Source organism: Epinephelus fuscoguttatus, linkage group LG5, assembly GCF_011397635.1.
Source record: "Epinephelus fuscoguttatus linkage group LG5, E.fuscoguttatus.final_Chr_v1".
Taxonomy (NCBI): domain Eukaryota; kingdom Metazoa; phylum Chordata; class Actinopteri; order Perciformes; family Serranidae; genus Epinephelus; species Epinephelus fuscoguttatus.
The window spans coordinates 39480266-39501425 of NC_064756.1; the positions used below are offsets into that span (position 1 = coordinate 39480266).

The window sequence follows — 21160 nt, forward strand, 5'->3', positions numbered from 1 at the left end:
TCACTAGAAAAGGTGTGAGTCTGCCAATTACCCCCACTGGTTATTTCCTACCCAAGGAGGCATTAGCAGAAGCCTTTTTTTTTGTTTCTTTGAGGGGATTCCAAATGAAATATCAAAAAGTTAAAATCACCACAGGTTGTAAGCGTTTGTCACCACAAAAATGGTAGAAAATATATCTTTATCAAAAAAAAATGTTTAGCAGCAGATTTCTTTAATGTATATCTGAAGCTAATGTTTTTAAAAGAGAAGTTTTGCTGACATTTTGGACAATACATTTATTCAAATTCTTGCAGAGTTTTAGATGAAAAGATTGATACTACTCTTCATGTGCATGCCAAATACTGTAGCCTGTAGTTGGAGCTAGTGGCTGGTTAGCTCAGCTTAGCACAAAGACTGGAAACGGGGAAACAGCCAGCCTTGCTCTGCCTAAAAGTAACAAAATCCGCCTGCCCAAACTTCTAAAATCACTTTTTGACATTATATATTGTTTGTTTAAGTCTTTGCTAGTTGTCTTGAAACTTCATGAGGACAAGACTCCAGAAAGTTAGTGCTCCAGGCCAAGAAATGGGATGAATTTGGAAATACTCTCTTGAACAGAGCAGCAGAGTGCCAAGTGGAGTGAATGTGTGATTAGGTTAATGGTTCGTTAATTCAGTCTTTCATTTCTTCAAACAGCGGCGCTTTGGTTTAGTGTAGAAGATCAGATTGCAATTACAAAAGCACCCATAGTCTGGCAGAACCCCCGAAAAAAACAAAACTTAACATTTTTTTTTACACTTCGGTTTTCATACAGATTAAACAAACCCTCTAACCTTCTAAACAGTCAGCTTTAGCACTGCTGGTATGTGGATATGCTTATCTTTGGACAGAACCCGGTCACCTGTTTGCCACCTCAGTTAAGCTCAACTAAACTAAGCTAACTATCTATTGGCTATAGCCAGAATATCTGTTTGAGGCCCAAGTAAGTCAAATTAAGCAAAGATTTAATGTAAATAAACACTGTAAACAAAGTAAAATGTACATTAAGTACATATTATTTATTTAGTTTGTAGGATTTGGAATGCAAGATCTTGACTTGTAATAGAGTATTTTTTCATTGTAGTATTGCTACTTTTACTCCAGTAAAGGGAGATAGTGATTCTTCCAACAATGTCAGATGTGTACATTTTAAAAATAACATACGCCTGCTTGATATTAGATTAGTTAGGTTATTAGTTATGATATCATTTAACATTTTGCTTATTCCCTGGGTTTGGGTCGACAGTTTGACTTCCTGACAAGATTTGTGATGGCTTCACAAGTTAATGTTGTAACTAGCACAAAAAACAAGTGCATCTTCCCATCTCATTTGTGCTCTGCATGTCCGGGGTCAACACCCTTCTTTTTTTTCCTTGGTCATAATGACCTGAAAGAAAGCTGTCATACCGGGTGCATATTTGAAACGTAGGTAACAGTAAATACATTTAATTAAAAAATTGCCACCTAGCTTCCCTGAACAGCCTGCACAAACAGCTCTGGCTGTAATTAAGTACATTGGTCAGACCCATGGATCTAGAGTATAAAAGCCAGACAGACCAGATGGGATGCAGGTCAGCAGCACCCCACAGATACAGACGTACATCCAGAAGTGCACTGCTGACTACAAACTCCCAAACAGAGACAACATGAAAGCTATTGCAGCCATCTTGCTGGTGCTGTGTCACTTGGCCGTTAGTCATGGTAAGTCACTGTCTTATTACATTTTTATTACAAAATTAATTGTTGAAGCAGTTTAATGTGAAATAAATTCAGACTTTTTATAAATTTGATGGATATGTATTTCTCACTCCCACTGATAGGTAATGGAGCTCAGATGCAAATCAGGCCAAATATAGGTAAGAGGGCAATCCACTGGCTGTTCACAATAAGTGTCTAAAGAACAGCTTAAGTTAACTGTTGAAGCAGTTTAATGGAAATAAGACCAGACTTTCTTATTTTAAAGGATATGTCTTTCTCCCTTATTTTAATAGGGACTGTGACACCAGGATTGACAAGAGGAAGACCTACGCGGCCAGCTGCGCGGCCAGCTGCGCGGCCAATTGTGCAACAAACAGGTATGAGTGCAATCCACTGACTGTTTACATAAGTGTTTAAAAGAACAGCTGAGCTAGGTAATGTCTTGTTACTATTCATATAGCACAACATTAACTTGCTTGTCTTTGTCTGGATCATTGTGTAATTGATTTGGCCTGTAAATCTGAATTTCCTGTATGTGACCGTTTGTAAAGTGGACATTGGCCTCAAAAGTTTTTAAGTTTTTGAAATGCTGAATGGTGTAGGCACTATTGCCAAACACCAGATAAGCACCAACTTCACAAACTAACTCGATTAGGTTAATTTTGTCTACTCAGTTAAATAGTATAGAGGTTTTAATCTCTTTGTCTGAAAAAAGAAAAACCTCTATACTAACTTCACAAACTGAAATGAGTGGCAAGCTATCAAAGTCCTATGACCATTTTTTATCTCCTAATTTGTAAGGATGACTATCACTGACCAACTTCGATATATTGTTCCTTTTCCTCCATTCAGTCTCTTTATGTGGACATTTGTCTTTCACACATACTTTATATGTTTTTTGTGATAAAAGATTGACAGGTGACAAATAACCGGTGACAGACAATGGCAGCTAATGTAGCTATGTACACTATTCTCCAAAGATGGTTGTGCTGCCCCAGAATGCTCCATGGTTCCAATTCCCACTAATGATTTTGTCTTCACAGGCTGGAACTGCGATGAGGGTCCGCGGCTGTATAATGCTCGACAGATTGATGCTGGACAGGGAAAAGTAGTCGCACTAGACAGGAACAATTATCCATATTTCCTGATTGGATCATCTTGGCAGCGACTGAGCTCAATCAGATTCAGACATCTCTCAGTGGGACCTGCAGGACTTTGGGGAAGTAGCACATCAAACATCGTCTACAAATACGTTGCTGGCAACTTTGTACAATCCCGTGGTAACTATCATTATTATTTCTTCCACATGAATAAATAAAGTCCATATCGGTTTGCCTAGTGAGCATTAGGCTACTCCTTTGTTAAGTTTACAGTTTAATATCATAGCGCTGATACAGTACAGTGCTCCTACTACATAGAAAGATCCCCACGTAACAGACTTATTTTGTTTGCAACACACATTTTCCACCTCTACAGGGCACACAGTGTATAAAAAGGCTAAACAGTAGCAAGTGTTTGCTGACTAAGTGACCTGTACCTCTCTGTGTCTTCAGGTACATCTATGAAGCAGGTGGATGCTGGAGGTGATGATCAACTTGTGGGAGTTACTACCTCCAACCAAGCCTACTGTCTGAGATGTAGCTCAGCTTTGACCTACCGTGGAGTGGGCTCCCTGGGGTGGAGCTATCTGTCAAGAAGGCTGAAGTACTACACCTGCAGCCCAAAGAACGGATGCTGGGGAGTGGACACAAGTAACCGCGTCTACTTACTTCACACGGGTTGGTCACTGAAGCACTTCTGACCTCTCATGTCTTTAACTCTTGGTGGTGTTAGTGTTACTATTAGGTCACATAAAGCACACTCGCTCATTGATCATGACGACTCAATGTATTCCTCTGACGACAGACACTAAACTCTGTAAACTGTGGCGCCTCCGGCTGGACACAAGTGGCAGGGCAACGCATGAGCATGGTTGAAGTGGGGACTGACGGAAGGGTTTTTGGATTGACCCCAGGCGGTGATGTCTACCAAAGGTAAGCCAGTGCTTAATTAGTCTGGTAATAACATTTATGAGGAGGATTTTTTTATAGACACAACAGGGTTACAACCTGAAGCATCCACAACATTTTAGTATGTATATTACATACAGTAAGAGCAGTACTCCTAATGAAAATATAGTAATCATTATCACGTCAGTTATACTTAATACTTTAACTAATAATAATACTAATACTTTAAATAATACTTTAATAATAGGTGAGTTTGAAAATTTGATCTTCACTTATTGTATCTACCTCAATCAGTGTAATTCTTAAAATGCCTGGAGTGCAGTGGCAAATAACATGCCTCGATAATTCATCCAACTTTATTGCTTCCACCTGTGATATAAGGTATAGGTGTAAAAGTTTGGCCTCTGATAACAGCACTTAGTTTTTCTATATTCATAAATATATACACTAATATCAAATCTTAACCAAAAGCACATTTTCTGTAAAGGGCAAAAGCTAAAATAATCACACAGACAAACCTTCATAAGCTCCTGTGGAAAGTTCCTGCAGATGGAAACAGAATTAAGATGATGGTTTTACAGATTTCTGCTTCTCTCTCAACAGAGTTGTCATCCACACTGGTCGCCCATATCCTGGCACATCTTGGGTCCGTGTCCCAATGTGCATGAGAATTCGTCACCTGAGCTACGACCTGAACAATCTCTGGCTTGTTAGCAACTCTGGTTTGATCCTGAAGTGCACAGGCAGATACTAAGTGCTACCTATCTCTGTTCATCATGGAAGATTTGATTTTTTTCAGGGACAGGAAACTCTTTAAGTGGTGTTTCGGCTGTCATCCCTATGAAGCTCTATCCTTTCTTCTGATTACTCAGTATACAGTACGCAATAAATAAATCAGTAGCATTTTATCTTTTCTAAATGTCAAAGATATGGCATTACAATTCATTCATCTTCTTGTTATTAGGCTGCTACTTATTTTGGCAACAGTGAAAACCAAGACTATGAAAAGTATTGATTCTTAGATGCAATGTGAGCCTTTCGTAAATGAGTGTTCATCAGACCCTATCAATTGTGTTTTGGGGTAAATCTCTTTAGATACTGTAAATAACATTTGGAAGAAAAATATTTTTATTTAAATGTATTGGACTGCGAAACATAAATATCAAATAAAAAGAACAAATGAGCAGAGTAAGAGTAGCCTAATGCAGTAACAATATACCTTGAGGCCGTATAATAATCTTTAAGAACCTCAGGCATGTTTAACCTCCACCTGCCATACTTTCTACTATATTAATAAATGATCACAGAAGCAATTTCATCTGACTTGTGTCATGCTGCATACAAAATGTCCATGCTTTTGTGAATGTGTGGAGAAAAAATACACAAAGTTATTCCAAACATGTTCAAAATGGAGAGACTGCTGAAAATCTTGTATTATTGGGCCAATTTATGTGTTATAAGTATAAATGTTTTTTACTGAACATGTATGAATAAGTATTTTGGGGCCCCAGGTCATCTTTCTAGACTTGCAATTTTGCCTTGGTGTCAGTCATAATAAGAGGTTAGCTCTGGAGTTTTCAGTGGCAGTACACTTATTTTAGAGCTATGGGTTTAAACACAAGTTATTGTAAAAGGAGAAATATCAAATATAATACAAAGGCCACACTATGCAGGGACACTGGACATCAATCAACCATTCACTAAACTCCTCCGCAAAACAGCAACTTTCCAATCACAGCGATCAAACATACCTAGTCATGGCGGGCCTGTCAAGCATTCGATGTCTTTACATGTGAAGCTGTGGACATGGGGCTCAGGTAAGAGTGATAGCCTACTCCACATATAAAGTTTATGAAGTTTAAAAGGTGGTGACTTTATTTAGCCTTTACAAAAGTGGTGTGTGAGGAGCTGATAACTGTGATTGCAGTAATATGATTACTGTGTATTTATCTGCTCCAATGTGAACTGCAAACGTGTGGCAAACAAGCTTATGACCTACATTTGTAACCAAGTAAAATACATCACTAACTAAATTTTTTACAGGCTTACTGGTTACTGTAATAAAAGCTTTCGTCATGACCACCGCATCCACTCTGTAGGTTAGTATCTCCCCACTTTGGAGAATGTAGCTCTGTCTTGGGCAACATGACAGAGCTGCTAATATTAGCTTAAACTCTGACAGTGTCCACAGCCAGCTTTCACAAACACATTAGTTAGTGTCCTTATCCAAGAAGTCTTTTCTATTGTGACAGTAAATTATTTTTGAAAATAATGAGTATGTGTTCAACGGACCCAGATTAGGATGAGATTTTGTGTAATTTGTTTTCAAATGATCTCAGTGGTACAACACAAGCTGTTGTGGCTGATGGCTTTCAGTCCAGCTTTTACAAAGGCGTGTCACAGGGTTCTATTCTGGGGCTACTTTTATTCACAATATTTATAAATGAATTGAGTGTTCAAGTTAGAAACAGCGGAATTCATCTGTATGCAGACGATGCCATTTTATTTGCAACAGCGCCCTCTGTTGCCAAGGCAGTCAACAACTTGCATCTTAATTTCTGTGTTGTGTAGCAAACTTTAATTGAGCTTAAATTACTGTTAAACTCAGATCAAATGAAATGCACGCTGTTCTCTAGAAAACTGAAAAACAGTTCAACTGAAGTGAATATTGACAAAAACATTGAAGAGTGCTGCACTAGTTCAAGACACTAGGTGTAGATTGTAAATTGTAAAAAAAAAAAAATATTCAGGTGCTCATCAAGAATAGGGACATGGGAATAAAAACTAATGACTGTCGCAGTTTACTCCGTGTAGAAGTCCATGGTGTGTGCTGGCAGTCTAAAAAAACATCCAAGGCACTCTGATTATAATTATCTTTTTTTCATGTAGGATAGACCAATGCGTTTTGACTTGAGACAGTCTTCATCAGGGTATAAAATGTATTGGAACAGGTGCATTTTAAGGTAAGTGGCAAAATAAGTTAAACAGCTAGATGACCTATAGACATCTTTCATTTTGATTTGTTTTTAACAATTAGCTATCAGCCCTGCTAGTGCGATGTGTTTGTGTTTACCTCGACTGTAAACCATACCAGTGGTGAATGACAGAATGTAGACAGAGCAGACGGAAATACTGTATGGCTTTCTACATGCTGAACACATGAAGTAATCTTAAAGTTATATTCCCTTCATCTGCACCGCGGCCTCTCTGCTGTTGTCTGACTTCACTCTGCCGTCTGTGTACTGTGGGGTGGAGGTCAGCCCTGACATGCAGACAGCAGGAGAGAGGCTGCAGTATGATGATAGATGAAACTTAAACTTTGAAAATAACGATAAAAGAGCTGATAACATCAGAGCTTATTAATACTTCCATCTTGATTGATTTTTGTATTGTGGCTGCTCTGACCTGTTAACATGGGTGCCAACAACAAACACTGCAGATTCCTCAATGCTCACGCAGAAAGTGTGGCCTTGGTGTAATTAGCTAGCTCTGTCAAAGACCCATTGTTTAAAAAATATTTACCTGTTAACTGCAGCTAATTAGTGTTTTTACTCTTTCCGTTCAAATAAGAAAAGAAGGTCAGAATTTTTTAATTACAGTTTATCTCTTTTCAAAATGATTGGCCTAACCCCTGAAACCATGACTCAGGTTTCTTTGGTTAACTAGACTTGTTCTCTCATTCATTCTTAATTATCCTGACCCAGAAAACACTACTAAGCTATGATAAACACATGTTTGGTGTCTTTTGGATGGAAAACCAACCACACCCAACATAAAAAAGCATCACATTGCCTTTACCAGAGAAGGTGTCTGTCAGGATCATCACATGTGAGGCTCACGGCCAAATTGCTTTTTGGTCATCAGGGTATTTCATGTTTGACAGCTGCAGAAAATGAGGAGACAGAGCAATTTCTTAAAAAGGGTGCCAAGAAAGTCATTTAAATCTTTTATTGGTGAATTCTAAAACACTGATGTAGACAGATCCCTAGTTTCATCAGTTTCATCTTCTTTCTTTGTCTTCTATTTAACGGTTTCTGAGATGCAGAGATAACCATTAACATGATGAAGGCAAGGCAGCTTAAACAAAAGTGATCATCATTAACAGGAAATTTCAACACCAATTTCAGTGCATCTTAAAATGAATACCATAGACACTGATCTTCTCTGTGTAGTACCAGTTTTAGTACAGATGCTGTGTCAGATTGACAAGTACCAATCTTCTCTGCGTGCTGAGTCAGGACGACCTTTACTAAACTTGAAACAACACAGAGAAGAATGGTCCTCCCAGGGGATTCCACCGCAAGTAAGTGTGAAGACAGTGTCCAAACTTGTCCTCCATCCATCCCTCGCTCAAATGCTGATGCAGCCATGGTTCCAACCACGAGTTCACAAGCTCACCATCGCCACCTTCTGGGGCTCAGGGGGTAGAGTCACACATAGATCAGAGCCAGGGATCTTTCAAAAATGCCTTCATTTGGTAACCAAAATTTTAAACTATAAACACAAGAAGTAGGGGTGTAACAATAAACGTATTCGTATTGAACCATTCGGTTTGAGGCTTTAAGTTCAGACACATTGCAAACCGATATGTTGAACTATCATTACATTTTGAAAATAAAATGTAGGCTACAATTTAAACTGTGTTTCATACAATGTTCTCAGTGCCACTGCGATCAACAAGGCAGGCCACATGATGGAACAGGCAACATGCTGTCTGACCCTCCCACCCCCAAACCAAAACATTCTACCACAGTGAGACATATTGGGAGGCAGCTACGCTAAGCTAGCTCGTTGCAAGATGGTTAGTGACACGGTTATCAGGCTAAAGATAGAAGTTCCTACAATAACCTACAGATCTGGTGTTTGGAGCCACTTTGGTTTTGCTGTGAATTAGGAGAGCGATGATGAGTGAGAGTGGTGGATAACAAAAAAACCCTAAACACTAAGCCAAAATATGAGCTACCTCACAGCTGCAGACTCTTCTTACCAGCTAGGCCAGTAGTACAGTAACATACAACATCACCACGCTGAAGCACAAGCCGCCGCACGGCCGCAGACTCTCTTTAGCAGCAAAGCCAGTAGCACACACAGTCACAGTTTTAAACTTAAAGCAGTCCCTCATTCTTACTTGCTGTCATTTTCCTTTCATTTCAGCTGAATGTCACAGCTCCCCTGAGTTGATTGTAGGGTTATTTAGATCAGCTGTTGTGCAGGGTGTGGGTTTTGACTCCTCAGTAAGAATTGAGAGCAGCCTGGCGCATGCATTTCTCCTCTGGATCAATCGGGTTGTGACGGCACCCTTTCTGAGGGATTGAGAGAGGTGAGAATGCACATCCAAGTCACTCTGATCCTTCATCAGTCTAATGCACACCTCATGTTAGCAGTCATTTACAGTTGCAAGCTCTGTTCTCTAGGCCTCTTCAAGCCTTCTTTGCTGTTGTGTTTGAGGGTGATTGTGTGCTATCTGAAACTTCAGTGGAGGAAATGTTTAAGAACACCTTAACTCTCGGTCACCTGCATCTGGGCAATTGTTATTTTTTTCATGCAAGAGTTTTTGCGTAACGGTCACCTAACGCCCACAGGCTTTATATAGTGATTCTGTTTATTGGTTAATTTCACTGAGAACCAAAATACTCCCTACCCCCATAAACTGTATCACCAGCCTGCACAGTTTAACGATGTAGTGCACTGAGTGGCTCTGTAAGCTATGTGTATAGGCTCTGTTGCTATTCTCTTCCCCCTAAATGCAAAAGTACAGTATAAATCCAGCCTTATTTTATTTTATGAATTTCTTTTGTCTGTTTAGGCTCAGCCTGAGGTCAGCCCATACAGACACTGGTGCGGGATACAGCCACACTGACTGAAGAACAGCTCATCTCAGCTATGATAAAATCAGGGCAAATATGCTTTAAAAGTCATCAGACACATACTATGGCAGTTACTGCTCTTTTCCAGGTGGTGACAGATTTAGCAAACCATTTTAGTTCTCATTTAAGATTTAAACTGTTCAGTGTTAGTGAGGAGGAATTTGCAATATGGCATCATCAAAGGTAAGCTAAAAATTGCATCCAGCCCCTCAAAACCATTGTATTTTGGTTTATTCATGTGTTTATCTTGAAAATCCAATAATGCTCTCTTTGTTTGTGATAATATCTTCAAAACCAACTAAATAAACCAACGCCAAGTATAAGAACATAAGCAGAACTAGAAAATTTCTCAAGACTCTGAATGGCAAAGCTGTGAATGTCTTCTCATTGTGTAGCTACAGTGTCAGACTTGCATTAAAATTTGAGCAAAAATGGTCTGAATCAGACACTGATGGGTGTACAGAAAAATAACCACCCACGTAGAGTTGATATCTAACTCAAATGTTGGGTGTGCAGTCCTCTAATAGTCTATACCTTTCTGTACAGATGCTGGTGTAGCAACTGCAGTAGCTTTTTTTTTTTTTAGATTAAAACACAATCATAAATCATTAAGAAATGTTTGTCCTTCACTTTGTTTCCCATCACTCAGAGACATATGCTCCAAGAATACTGCAGTTATTTGACAGTTAAAATAGAACCACATACCTCTCTTTTCCAATTCCAGCCAAGACTGAAGAAGTTCACTTTAAAATAATCAGTGACATTTACACATGTAACTCTGACCTTGGAACCTTAGAACATCTTTTTGATGATTAAAATGGTGTGCAATTGGAGGACAAAAATGCAGAGTTTGGGATTCATAATTTAATTATTTTGGCAAAATACATTATTCACAATTTTTTTTAAACTAGCCCCATATTTCTGCATTTCTAAATGAGAGAATTCTATTACAAAATATGTAAAATGCTGTAAAACTGGAAAGGCCCTAGGTCTTTATGAATATATGTGTACCTTAATTCCTGAATGACCACTTTTATTTATTTACTGTTTTTCATTATTACTTATTTCTGTTTTGTAGGGTTTTTTCAGTTATATTGATACTGCAATCTGTGTTCAGTGTCATTTGAAAAAAACAAAACCTGTCTTTTCCTGCCTTACCACCAGCCATTTTCTGTGTTGTTATTTACAAAACCTAAAACGAATAAATAAATAAATAAAAATAAACTTGACATTCATTCTTCTCTGTAACTACAGTACACAAAAAAACCCTCTTAAACTTTTCATTTTTCATCAACAGGTTCTTCTGGCTTGGGCACTCATTTACAAACACAATTTCTCTTCACAGTGATGTTATATTTGGAACAACTACAGTATTTTATATAAGAACAAGTCATTATTTTATCAATGGTACCACGCTAGTAAGTCTGTTGGTTAATAAAGAAGGGCTTCTATACAACTATTTAGAATTTCTCCCAGATACAATATACCAATAACCCCAAAATAATTTTTGATTTGACGCTACCCCATTTGGTATGCTATTTAAAAATATCAACCCCTCTCCTCCAAATCAGGTACAGAAAGTGTCATTTAAATTGATCCACATATTTATCCATCAAAACACTTCATAAAGAAGTTAAAGGGTGACACTGATGTTAATTGCTCTTTTTGTAAGTTATATCCTGAGACATGCTCTCATTTATTTTGGTTCTGTACTTTTACATACACATCGTGGAAGGATATTGCTAATGCTAAATTTACAGCTGACAACATTATCTCAGATTTTGTTTTTTGCTATAAAAATGTATCTGGGTGCTATGATTACTGTAACAAAGATAATAATGCTTTTTTCTTTATTAATCTAATTTCACTGGCCAAATTTCACATTTAGCCTATAGCCTACATGTAAATTTCTTTCATAAATTTTTGTATTTATGAAAGAGATGGACCAGTATTTCTCAATATGTCATCCTCACAAAACAAAAAAGTTGTCTAAATGATAAATGTATGCAATATCTTAACAGTTCTCAAGTGAACCTTCTGCAACATCCACTCGCGTCTTTATTTTAATTTATGTAACATCTGTTTTACTTTTGTTGTCCTCTTCTGTTTCGCAGTTTTGTTGTTCTCGCAATGCTTCATTTGTATGTGTTTTATTCTGTTCAAATGTGTTTCAACTGAAAATAAAGTTTATTAACATTGGGAGAAAAAAAAATCTGGCGTTACCGGAAGTTAATCGTCTTGGTATAAAAGCATTTCCGCATCCTCTCAGGGTCCTTTCCTGTCTACGGCCTTTTGGAAGATGGCGGTGCAAATCTCCAAGAAGAGGAAGGTTAGCACTATTTATCCACGTTTTACTTACACAGACGGCCGCTTCACACAAAAATTGTGTCATATTGTGTAGGATACAGCCGTTTCGTCTTCACTCCAGTGTTGGTCGAGCTTGTCCACCCCCAGTCCGAAGAGGATTAATCCAGATGCTGCCGGCGCTGTTTTCTCCTCATTTGGCTAACAGCTATCATGGCTGTGTTCTCTGCGGCCGGGGATGAGCTGATAACCGGTTTCCTTAGACACGAGTCCCTTACGAATTTAAAACTCAGTCGAGTTGTGTTCAAAACAATCGTACCAGACTTTAAAAGTTGTGCAATATTTCTGCTTAAACGCAGTGTTTGTTTCTCAGATCTCCTAATGTGGTTTAGTTAGCTGGTTAGCTTCAGCTATCAAATGAACGGGGACCGAAGAAAGTCGCATAGCCGCTGTAGATAAACCGGCAGGTATTAGCACGGTACGTTTGATCAATCAATAATAATTAATGTAATTTTTATTATTAATAAATAGGTAACGTTTTGTCAGTGTCTAATTGCTGCAAATGACAGTAGTGAATTTCAAATGTCTGCAAACGACCTGACAGCATCGTATTGGGTGTAACGTTATTAAAGTTATACCTTGCAACAGATTTGACATGTGGTTCCAGTATTTTAGGTCATCTAAGGGATATATATGATATACATAACAGTGTAACATAATATTCAATAACAATGCTACATACAATACAATAACACTAATATCATAATGTGTCCAAAGGTAGGATTCAATAAACTACTCAGTTTACATAGAAAAGTGTGTCAAACACAGCCCAGTTACTGGGCTTCTATTTGGGAATGTCAGTGTGTCTGTATATTTGTAAAATATCACTGTCATTGCATCCTTGTATTCACTGTCTGTGGAGATTTTTTCCCCGATTTTTATTTTTTTATTTATTTATTTATTTTTTTGGTCCCCCAATATGGTCTCGACTGGATCAAAGTTAGAACAAGCTTACAAGAACTAAAAAAAAGACATGACGGGTGTAGGTTGATGTTTCCCTTTTTAAGAGTGATGTCCTAAGCACCTCTGCAACTCATTCATGCCTGATTAAGGACAGGCGTTCTCTTGATTAAGTCCCACATTTTGTCTTCTGGATGATGGAGTTTCATTGTAGGTGAGCTGTCACTGTCCTCTCTCCTTAGTTCGTCTCAGACGGTATCTTCAAGGCCGAGCTGAACGAGTTCCTGACTCGCGAACTTGCTGAGGATGGCTACTCAGGTGTGGAGGTGCGTGTGACCCCAACCAGGACTGAGATTATCATCCTGGCCACAAGGTGAGTGTTAAGACTGTATAATATAATATACATGGTGATGGAAAAAGAGTCATCAAAAGCTGCAAGAATGACATGTTTCTTCAGAATTGATTCAGTGATAAGTAAAGTTCACAACAGAAAGTGGCATCTGTTGTATAGAGTCTTGTTTGACCGTTCAGTGAAGATACGATGACGAGTCGGAACAGGACTCAGTCTGGCTCTGTGGGTCACTGCTGCAGATTCACGTTCTGTGGCTCTGCTTCAGTTCCTCAGAGCAGTGAGTCCTTTTTGGTTGAAGACATTGAGGCATTTGTCTGAGAACGGTCGAACACAGTTACCCGCTGAATCTAACAAAGCGTTAAGTTAAAGTAGAGAACCTGGATATCTTTTTGAAGGCTTGTAACCAAAGCAAGATGACTTTGTTTTCAAAAATTGCTAAATTTTAAAGTGTGTATATAAAGCTTATTTAAAATAAAAAAAATGGAAATTAATGTTAACCGAATTTTATTGAAAAGTTTCAATTATAGAAACGTATCAAAACCACTTTTTTGTTTTGCTCTTCCACAGAGGCTTTAAGTTGTTTGTACAAATTATTCCAGGACTGAGGTATTCTGTAAAACAGATTTTGTTAACACATTTTTATTTAGCATGCATTGAAACAGGTGATAAGAGCGCACCTGTCAAAAGGTTACAATTTCATGATGTTCAGCGCTGTCCTACAACTCAACTGATGCTGTTGATGGCTAAACATTTTGCTAGGGAATACTGTGTAACCCTGAGTGTCTTAAATTGTCTTTAAGGACCCAGAATGTTCTGGGAGAGAAGGGCCGTCGGATCAGAGAGCTGACCGCTGTGGTCCAGAAGAGGTTTGGCTTCCCCGAGGGCAGTGTGGAGGTAAGAAATTTCAATTTAATGCAGCTCATTTAAATATCTTAGTGAGGGAGAAATGTCATAACAGTATTTTTAAAACACTGTTAATTAGGCTTTATTACAGAAAATAAAGGTCCTCAATCTAAATTGTTTATAATTTATTGCACTTTTGGCTTAGCTGATAACTTATCAACACAATGCACAACACTTGTGTATAATTAAATTTTTTTTCCTGTAGTCAAATATTAAGACATGGAGTTTGTTTTAAAAATAAAACACATGCAGGTGCAAAGGCTTCAGAATCTTGATTGTCCTCCCTTCAGTGATGATACGATGACGAGACAGAGCAAGACTCACTCTGGTTCTGTGGGTTACTGGTTCAGGTCCACGTTCTGTGGTTCTGTTCCAGTTCCTCAAATCAGGGAGTCTTTTTAACATGAAGACAAAGAGGCATTTGTCTGAGAAGGGTTGAAGCACCAGGAGTGAAATATATTATAAAAACAGAGCCAAAAAAGTTTAACCTCTCCAGCAGTACAAGTAGATAAGAGATATTGTGCATCTAAAGTTTAGGAGCTAATTTGCCCCAAACCTTCAATTTTACATTGGCAGCATGTTTAATATTTGACTTGTGAACTGTCTCCCCCCTCTCTCTTAGCTGTATGCTGAGAAGGTCGCCACCCGTGGTCTGTGTGCCATTGCTCAGGCAGAATCTCTGCGCTACAAGCTGCTGGGAGGCCTGGCTGTGCGTAGGTAAGCAGTTCTATACAAAAACTAGTACGATTCAGTCACCTGCATTACTCATTCAACATGTTACCCACCTGGTCTGCGTTTTATTGTTGTAGCTGTTCTTTATCTTGAAGATGACATGTAGCACTTGGACCCTAAAAGCAAGAGGATAGTATCTCTTAACTGCAGGCGTTCAAGTTTAATATCTTGTACTCCTTTGCATCATGTACAGGGTTCCCACAGTCATGTAAAATAATTGTTTCCAAGGCCCGCAAACTCATGGAATAAATTAAAATCATTAAGTTTTGGAGAAATCATGGAATTTTGTAGCCTGTAATAAATTTGCAACAGTAATCTTTCATGGATAACCTTCAAGGTAGGTAATGTAAATTTACGGCAGAACATTATTTTGTAGCTGTTGGCATAACATGGCTGTAAGATGCGCTGATGTGTGATGTTCTGTTTACTATCAGGTACGCCTTTTCATTTTCTCCCTTTGTGTTTGATCTTTCCCTTAGTATTTGAAAAGCACTGGGCAAGAGGGGCAAGAAAAAGAATATTGAGTCCATGAGAAATCATGAAAAAGTTTGAAATTTTGTCTATGAAAGTGTGTGGAAACCCTGCATATCATTAATGTTGCTTAGCAAGCAGTTGTGCTATTACACACCAGGATTTAGGCAATAGCCCACAGTGACAGCAAGTACTGCAGGGTTCGCACAAGGCGCTTGAACATTGAGGGGGGGGAAATCAAGCACTGAAATACTTGGAAAATAGCCCCCTTTTTTAAATGAAGTGCTTTAAAAGTCCTTGAAATTTAAATAAGTGACGCTGATGATACTGTCTTATATTTTACTTTGACCAAAGTATTGGTATAAGAAATTGCTCAGCTTTCTTTAAAACTCTGACTGGTCACCATCTGGACCGGAGTGCACTCTTTTTCTTCCTTGCCTTGATGATGTCCCACCTGATACTGTGGTTTATTTTTAACTATGTTTTACTCCTAAAAACCCAGCAAAGCAAGAATGTCTATGTTGACATGGCAAAACATGACTTAACAAGCCAGTTTTTCATTTTAATTTCTTTTCCTCCCTCTTTTAAGTGGTGCTCTGATATGATAGGTCTGTTGAAAACTGAAATTGAAACATTTCCTTGCACTTCGTATGATTCTATTTTAAAGGTGATTTTTCCTTTCTTCATAATGTGTAGGCTACTTCTTTTGTACCAAGTTGACAATTCTGTCCAATACCAGGCAAGGACGGTGTCTTCCTTTCCTCCCCAGTTTGCAGGCAGTCAGTAGGTGTGTGGCAGGCTGGACAATACTGCTTGCAGAGCTCAGTTATAGTGAGTTTCTATGGTTACTCTGTTGTTTTGGCTCTGACACTCTCTGGAGTTCTTTGGATCTTCTGGAAGCACAAAAGTTATAGACTATAGTGCTGTACATTGGTGGAAGAAGTACTCAGATTATCTGCGTTATTGTTTGCCAGAGCCAAAGCTTGTAATACAGCTTTTGCTGTGACTGGATGTTTAGGAAAAGAAAAGTGTATTCATTTAGCACATAATCTTATAGCACTGTAAACAAAATGGGGTTTCTGTCCGCAGTTGTAGAAACTCAGTCTCGTATCAGTAAGCAGACTGTAAACAGAGACTAGGTTTATGTTTTATAAATAAGCCAGACATGGACATTGAAGGTGGTGAGTATGACATGTTTCTGCATAGGTGATTCAGTAAAGTTCTTAGCAGAAACTGGCATCTGTTGTATGGAGCATTGTGTTTGCCTTAAGGGTGAAGTGTTTAGTGTCTCAGTTTTGTCCATTTCTGCAACAGGACTGGTTCTGGGGGTGACTGGTGCAGATTCCTTTTTCATAGTTCTGCTCCAGTTCCTCAGAGCAGGAAGTCCTCTTTGGTTGAAGACATTGAGGCATTTGCCTGAGAAAAGTCAAAGCAGCACACACAACCTGGTTGTATTTTTAAGTATAGAGAGAATTAAATTACACCCACATGAAGCTCACAGTTCTTTCTTGCTTTCACAGGATTTACTTAAAATATTTTAATTACAGAAATATGCACAGGTGGTAGCTACATCGCTGTTAAATCCTTGTGTTTAAACAGAGCTTAAAGTGGTCATCTTCATCAGTGCTGGATTCTTGACATTCTTCGTTTTCCAACAATAACAGGAAAGCAGGGTTTTTATGTCTGCGTTTGATCATGCTGTACCTACAGTATAGCCTGATGCTCACCTCCCCAGAAATGTAACTATGCGTTGTCAGGCAAAGCAAAGTATTACTCCGTTATATTCAGTGTTTCATATGTCTAGGCCTTAACGTGTCATATGCTATGCAGTTGTGTCAGAGAATATGCAATATGTGAGCTTTGAGAAAAACACATTTGGTAGTAATTATTTTTTTTTAATCAGTTTATTGGTTAATTGTTAATGTTACCAATGATGGATTAAGAAAAGTGCTTACATTTTGCAATCCCACTAGAGATCAATGTTTACACCTCCATCTAAAGTCATTTTAAGTCCACACGGATGCACAGTCATGCCAACATACCTGTTTTACCAGGGTTTCAGGAGTGGAGCGAAGTACAACAAACTAATGTCAGGCGATGTGAAGAACAGGACATTGATTTAGAACAACCTTGGTAACAGCCTCTATCTTGTCTATAGGAGTCACTGTTATTGCTCCTTGTTTGTTCTAGCACAGCATGACAACAGTGTTAGTTCTGCCTGTGGTGCTGATAAATTCCCCGCTGTACTCATTTATCATCTTTTAATTTAACCAAGAAAATCTTTCATGTCCTGATGCCAAATGAATCAGGCAACTTGAACTGAGTGGAGGGGGCTGTTTCAAATGTCTAGACCCAGGCAAGAGTTATAATTGAGCCAATTTTTGTAACATTGCCTTGGTTAAGTGTTGCTGTTGTTCCAGGCTTCATATGAGTAAAGAAAAAGTCCACTAGCTGCCAGGCTACTTTATGCAATGTGAAATGTCATAGGCTTATGCTAATAAAGTTAGCATGTTGTATTTGTGGAGGAAACCCGTCCAGCAAGACGGCTGTTTTGTGTGTGAATCCTATGAGTTGTAATGGAGCCAAATTTTGAACTATGAACCTATGGTTTAGGTGTTAGTTGAATCAGTCAGATTTCACTGCACTTTACAGAAGCTCAACACAGTGGCACAGAAACCCCACTGCCAACTAGTGTTTTGGAGGTATAGTTCCAGAGTGATGCACACACACCACTGCACAAGTATAAATGTTCACAGCAGCGTAGCCTACATTTGACAATGAATCAGCCTTACTCAATGATTTAATGGTTGCATGTTAACACTTTTCTTACCCCTCCCCTCTTTCAGGGCATGCTACGGTGTTCTGAGGTTCATCATGGAGAGTGGCGCTAAGGGTTGTGAGGTCGTTGTGTCCGGTAAGCTGAGGGGTCAGAGGGCCAAGTCCATGAAGTTTGTGGATGGCCTGATGATCCACAGCGGAGACCCCGTCAACTACTACGTCGACACAGCAGTCCGCCACGTCCTGCTAAGGCAGGGTGAGTACATCTCGACCAGGGACACGGCAGCAACATTACAGAAACATCTTTTTACTTTGATGTTTGATATTTGGAGGGTTTTCTGCAAAGTGTCATCAAAATATTACGTGACCTAATGACTGATTCTTTGGAGGAGGATACTGTTTTATGCTGGCTCTGTACATCATAGCTTTGGTTTTTGTTGGTACTAATTCATGTTTATTGATGTGTTTGCTGGTTGTTCTCAGGTGTACTCGGCATCAAGGTCAAGATCATGCTGCCCTGGGACCCTAGCGGTAAGATTGGCCCCAAGAAGCCCCTGCCTGACCACGTCAGCATTGTTGAGCCCAAGGAGGAGAACCTGCCAACCACACCCATGTCTGAGCAGAAGGGGGCCAAGCCTGAGGTGCCCGTCATGCCCCAGGGAACACCTGTACCCACCGCATAAGAAGGTAAGAGTTAGCAGGGTCCCATCAACAGCAGGCAGGTTTGTGATATTAAAAGGCAGCCACCCTAAGTCACGTTGGTACTCTTTTACTGAGTAAAAATTTAATTAGCTATTATATGGTGTAGGCCTCAACAGTGATCATAGGTGAGAAAATTATGGCTATGTTTGCAGTTAATTTGTGGATATCCATGTAATAGCAGCAAGCAGGTAATAAACAGTATAGTCGTTTTTTATTTTGGTCCCTTCAGTGAAGAAACGATGACGAGTCGGAACAGGACTCTGGTCTGGTTTTGGGGTTACTTCTGCAGAGTCACGTTCTGTGGTTCTGCTCCAGTTCCTCAGAGCACAGAGTCCTTTTTGGTTGAAGACATTGAGGCATTTGTCTGAGAAGGGTGGAAACAGCACACAAAGCTGTTTTAAAATAATTAAGGAAAAGTGAATATAGAGTCTAAATAAGGGTTGGTTAGTGACATGCCAACAAACATAGCAAAGTTGATCTACTCTCAGTAGCAACTAAACTACAAATGAAGCATTTTAAACAAACTAAGCTCAAGATAAATACCTTATTTCACAGCATTTCTCTAAAATGTTTTATTTCTTTATACTAAAAATTGCCAGTAGGTTTAACCCTATGGGCCCGAACGACACATAGTGCGTCCAAATTCACACCTGTTCTTCTCTATTGATTTTCTCCAACCATGCGTCATAGCGAGAAGCCACGCATATCACGTGAAACAGCGGAATTGTAGCTTTCCAACAAGACCAAGCACTTGTCGGTAATCCAATGTTTTCACAGCGAAAAAAGAAAATTCATTAAAATTATGTATAACAGAGCTTTCATACAGCTTTGCACACACATTACTCTTAGCTGGATTACTCGTGAATGCAGACTCGCACAGAAATGCCACACATCACATGAAAGCACAGGAGCAGAGCTTTCCAATGATACCACACACATCATTGTGCTGTCATCCCATCATGCTATAAATACAGATTGATTGTCTACAAAATAAAAACCTGACGAATTTCTTTACAATCCATTATACAGATCTTGTTATCAGTCACTTCATATAGTGAGGAATATCGTATCTTACCACGTCTTAGGCTTGCCTGTGTTTCTCCCTGTCTATCCACATTTATAGTCTGGCTTTCAAGATGCAAATATCTCAATATTGTCCAGTTGACACTCCATCAAACTTTGTAGGACAAGACCAGCCACTTCACCTTTGCACACCCAGACAACTGTAGCCTAATTATGCATGCTGACAGGGCCGTAGTCACCATATACATTGAGGGGGGACATGCTGCCCCCAACTGTGAACTGACAGAATGTCCCACCATCATGGTTCTTATATTGCCAGATTCCAGAGAGTCTCCCCTCTTCATATATGGCAGAATATGTCAACTTCCAACTTGCTATGGTGACATACATGTAAAAATGTAAGAATTTAGGCACACAGATTTGTTTTTTTTTCCCATTGATATAAAAATTCATATAAAATACAGGCACATAGAAGGACATGGAATGATGGCAAATCTGCTTAGCCCAGCTTGTCCTGGAAAAAACAAGATACAGCATGTATATGTAGCCTTTATAATGACTGATATGAGCTTGAAATTAAAGGCAGTAAAAATACCCCAAAAACGCCTAGGGCCCATAGGGTTAATAGAGATGAAACTGTCAATGGGCTTGTGATCAGAATTGGCTGATTTTCAGCTTGTTGGTTCAATATGCCCTCATGACTGCACAGACAGTTCTGGACTATTGTGACAATTTGAAATGACTGATCAGGATCAGTGGCAAAAAACCTTGATGGGGGCGTCACTATTTATCGGTTTTGTCATTAAGAAAGAAAGTAATTACTGTTTTGATCAGGAGGATCTATTTTACTGGAGTGATTTGAAGCAGAATTGTAATTCATTTGTTTTGTCTTTTACAGGTTTTCAAGCTTTCCACCAGATGGAAGCAAGACCCTCAGTTTTTTGTGTACAAAAACAATAAAATCTGGAAAATACACTTGAAGTGTTTTGGTCACTTTTTTACACATTGTTCACATTCTTGAGAAGTTAGAGAATGACAAACTTTATTTGATTAAGTACGAAGCTCTGGTTTTGAAAGTTGATGTTAAAATAGATACAGTAGTCAGATATCCCACAACACAATGCTCAAATGTGCCCAGCCCCTCAAAAAAGGTGATGTCTTTATCTTTTCGCCCACAGTGGAAATAAAACCTCATACTTGGGCAGGACAGCACTTAATAGGTTTTTTCAGCAGAAATTATGACATGTCATAACTGAAAAACATTAGTAAGACTGTACTTTGTAGCTTTTACTGTTAAGATAAATACAAAGTTCTGTAGAGATTATGATTATTGTGTGCAAACA

At 38.9% G+C, this 21160-nt stretch overlaps 2 protein-coding genes and 3 non-coding genes across 5 annotated transcripts; all 5 read left to right on the top strand.

Moving 5' to 3' along the window:
• The first annotated feature begins 1664 nt into the window (after positions 1–1664).
• Positions 1665–4479, top strand: LOC125889052 (fish-egg lectin-like). Its single transcript, XM_049576701.1, has 5 exons — positions 1665–1719; positions 2760–2996; positions 3270–3483; positions 3615–3749; positions 4329–4479. Exons 1-5 carry the CDS (start codon positions 1665–1667, stop codon positions 4477–4479), a joined length of 792 nt encoding a protein of 263 aa, XP_049432658.1.
• Positions 4480–11861: 7382 nt separating this feature from the next.
• On the top strand, positions 11862–20792 carry rps3 (ribosomal protein S3). The gene is made up of 7 exons (XM_049576364.1): positions 11862–11921; positions 13099–13229; positions 14009–14102; positions 14734–14828; positions 18161–18348; positions 18576–18779; positions 20716–20792. The coding sequence occupies exons 1-6, from the start codon at positions 11892–11894 to the stop codon at positions 18773–18775; spliced, it is 738 nt and encodes a 245-aa protein (XP_049432321.1). The 5' UTR covers positions 11862–11891; the 3' UTR covers positions 18776–18779; positions 20716–20792.
• LOC125889579 (small nucleolar RNA SNORD15) lies at positions 13382–13531 on the top strand. Its single transcript, XR_007449470.1, has one exon. It is a non-coding gene; the product is annotated as a small nucleolar RNA SNORD15 (small nucleolar RNA).
• LOC125889578 (small nucleolar RNA SNORD15) lies at positions 14396–14545 on the top strand. Its single transcript, XR_007449469.1, has one exon. It is a non-coding gene; the product is annotated as a small nucleolar RNA SNORD15 (small nucleolar RNA).
• LOC125889577 (small nucleolar RNA SNORD15) lies at positions 19018–19167 on the top strand. The gene has a single exon (XR_007449468.1). It is a non-coding gene; the product is annotated as a small nucleolar RNA SNORD15 (small nucleolar RNA).
• Positions 20793–21160: the final 368 nt, after the last annotated feature.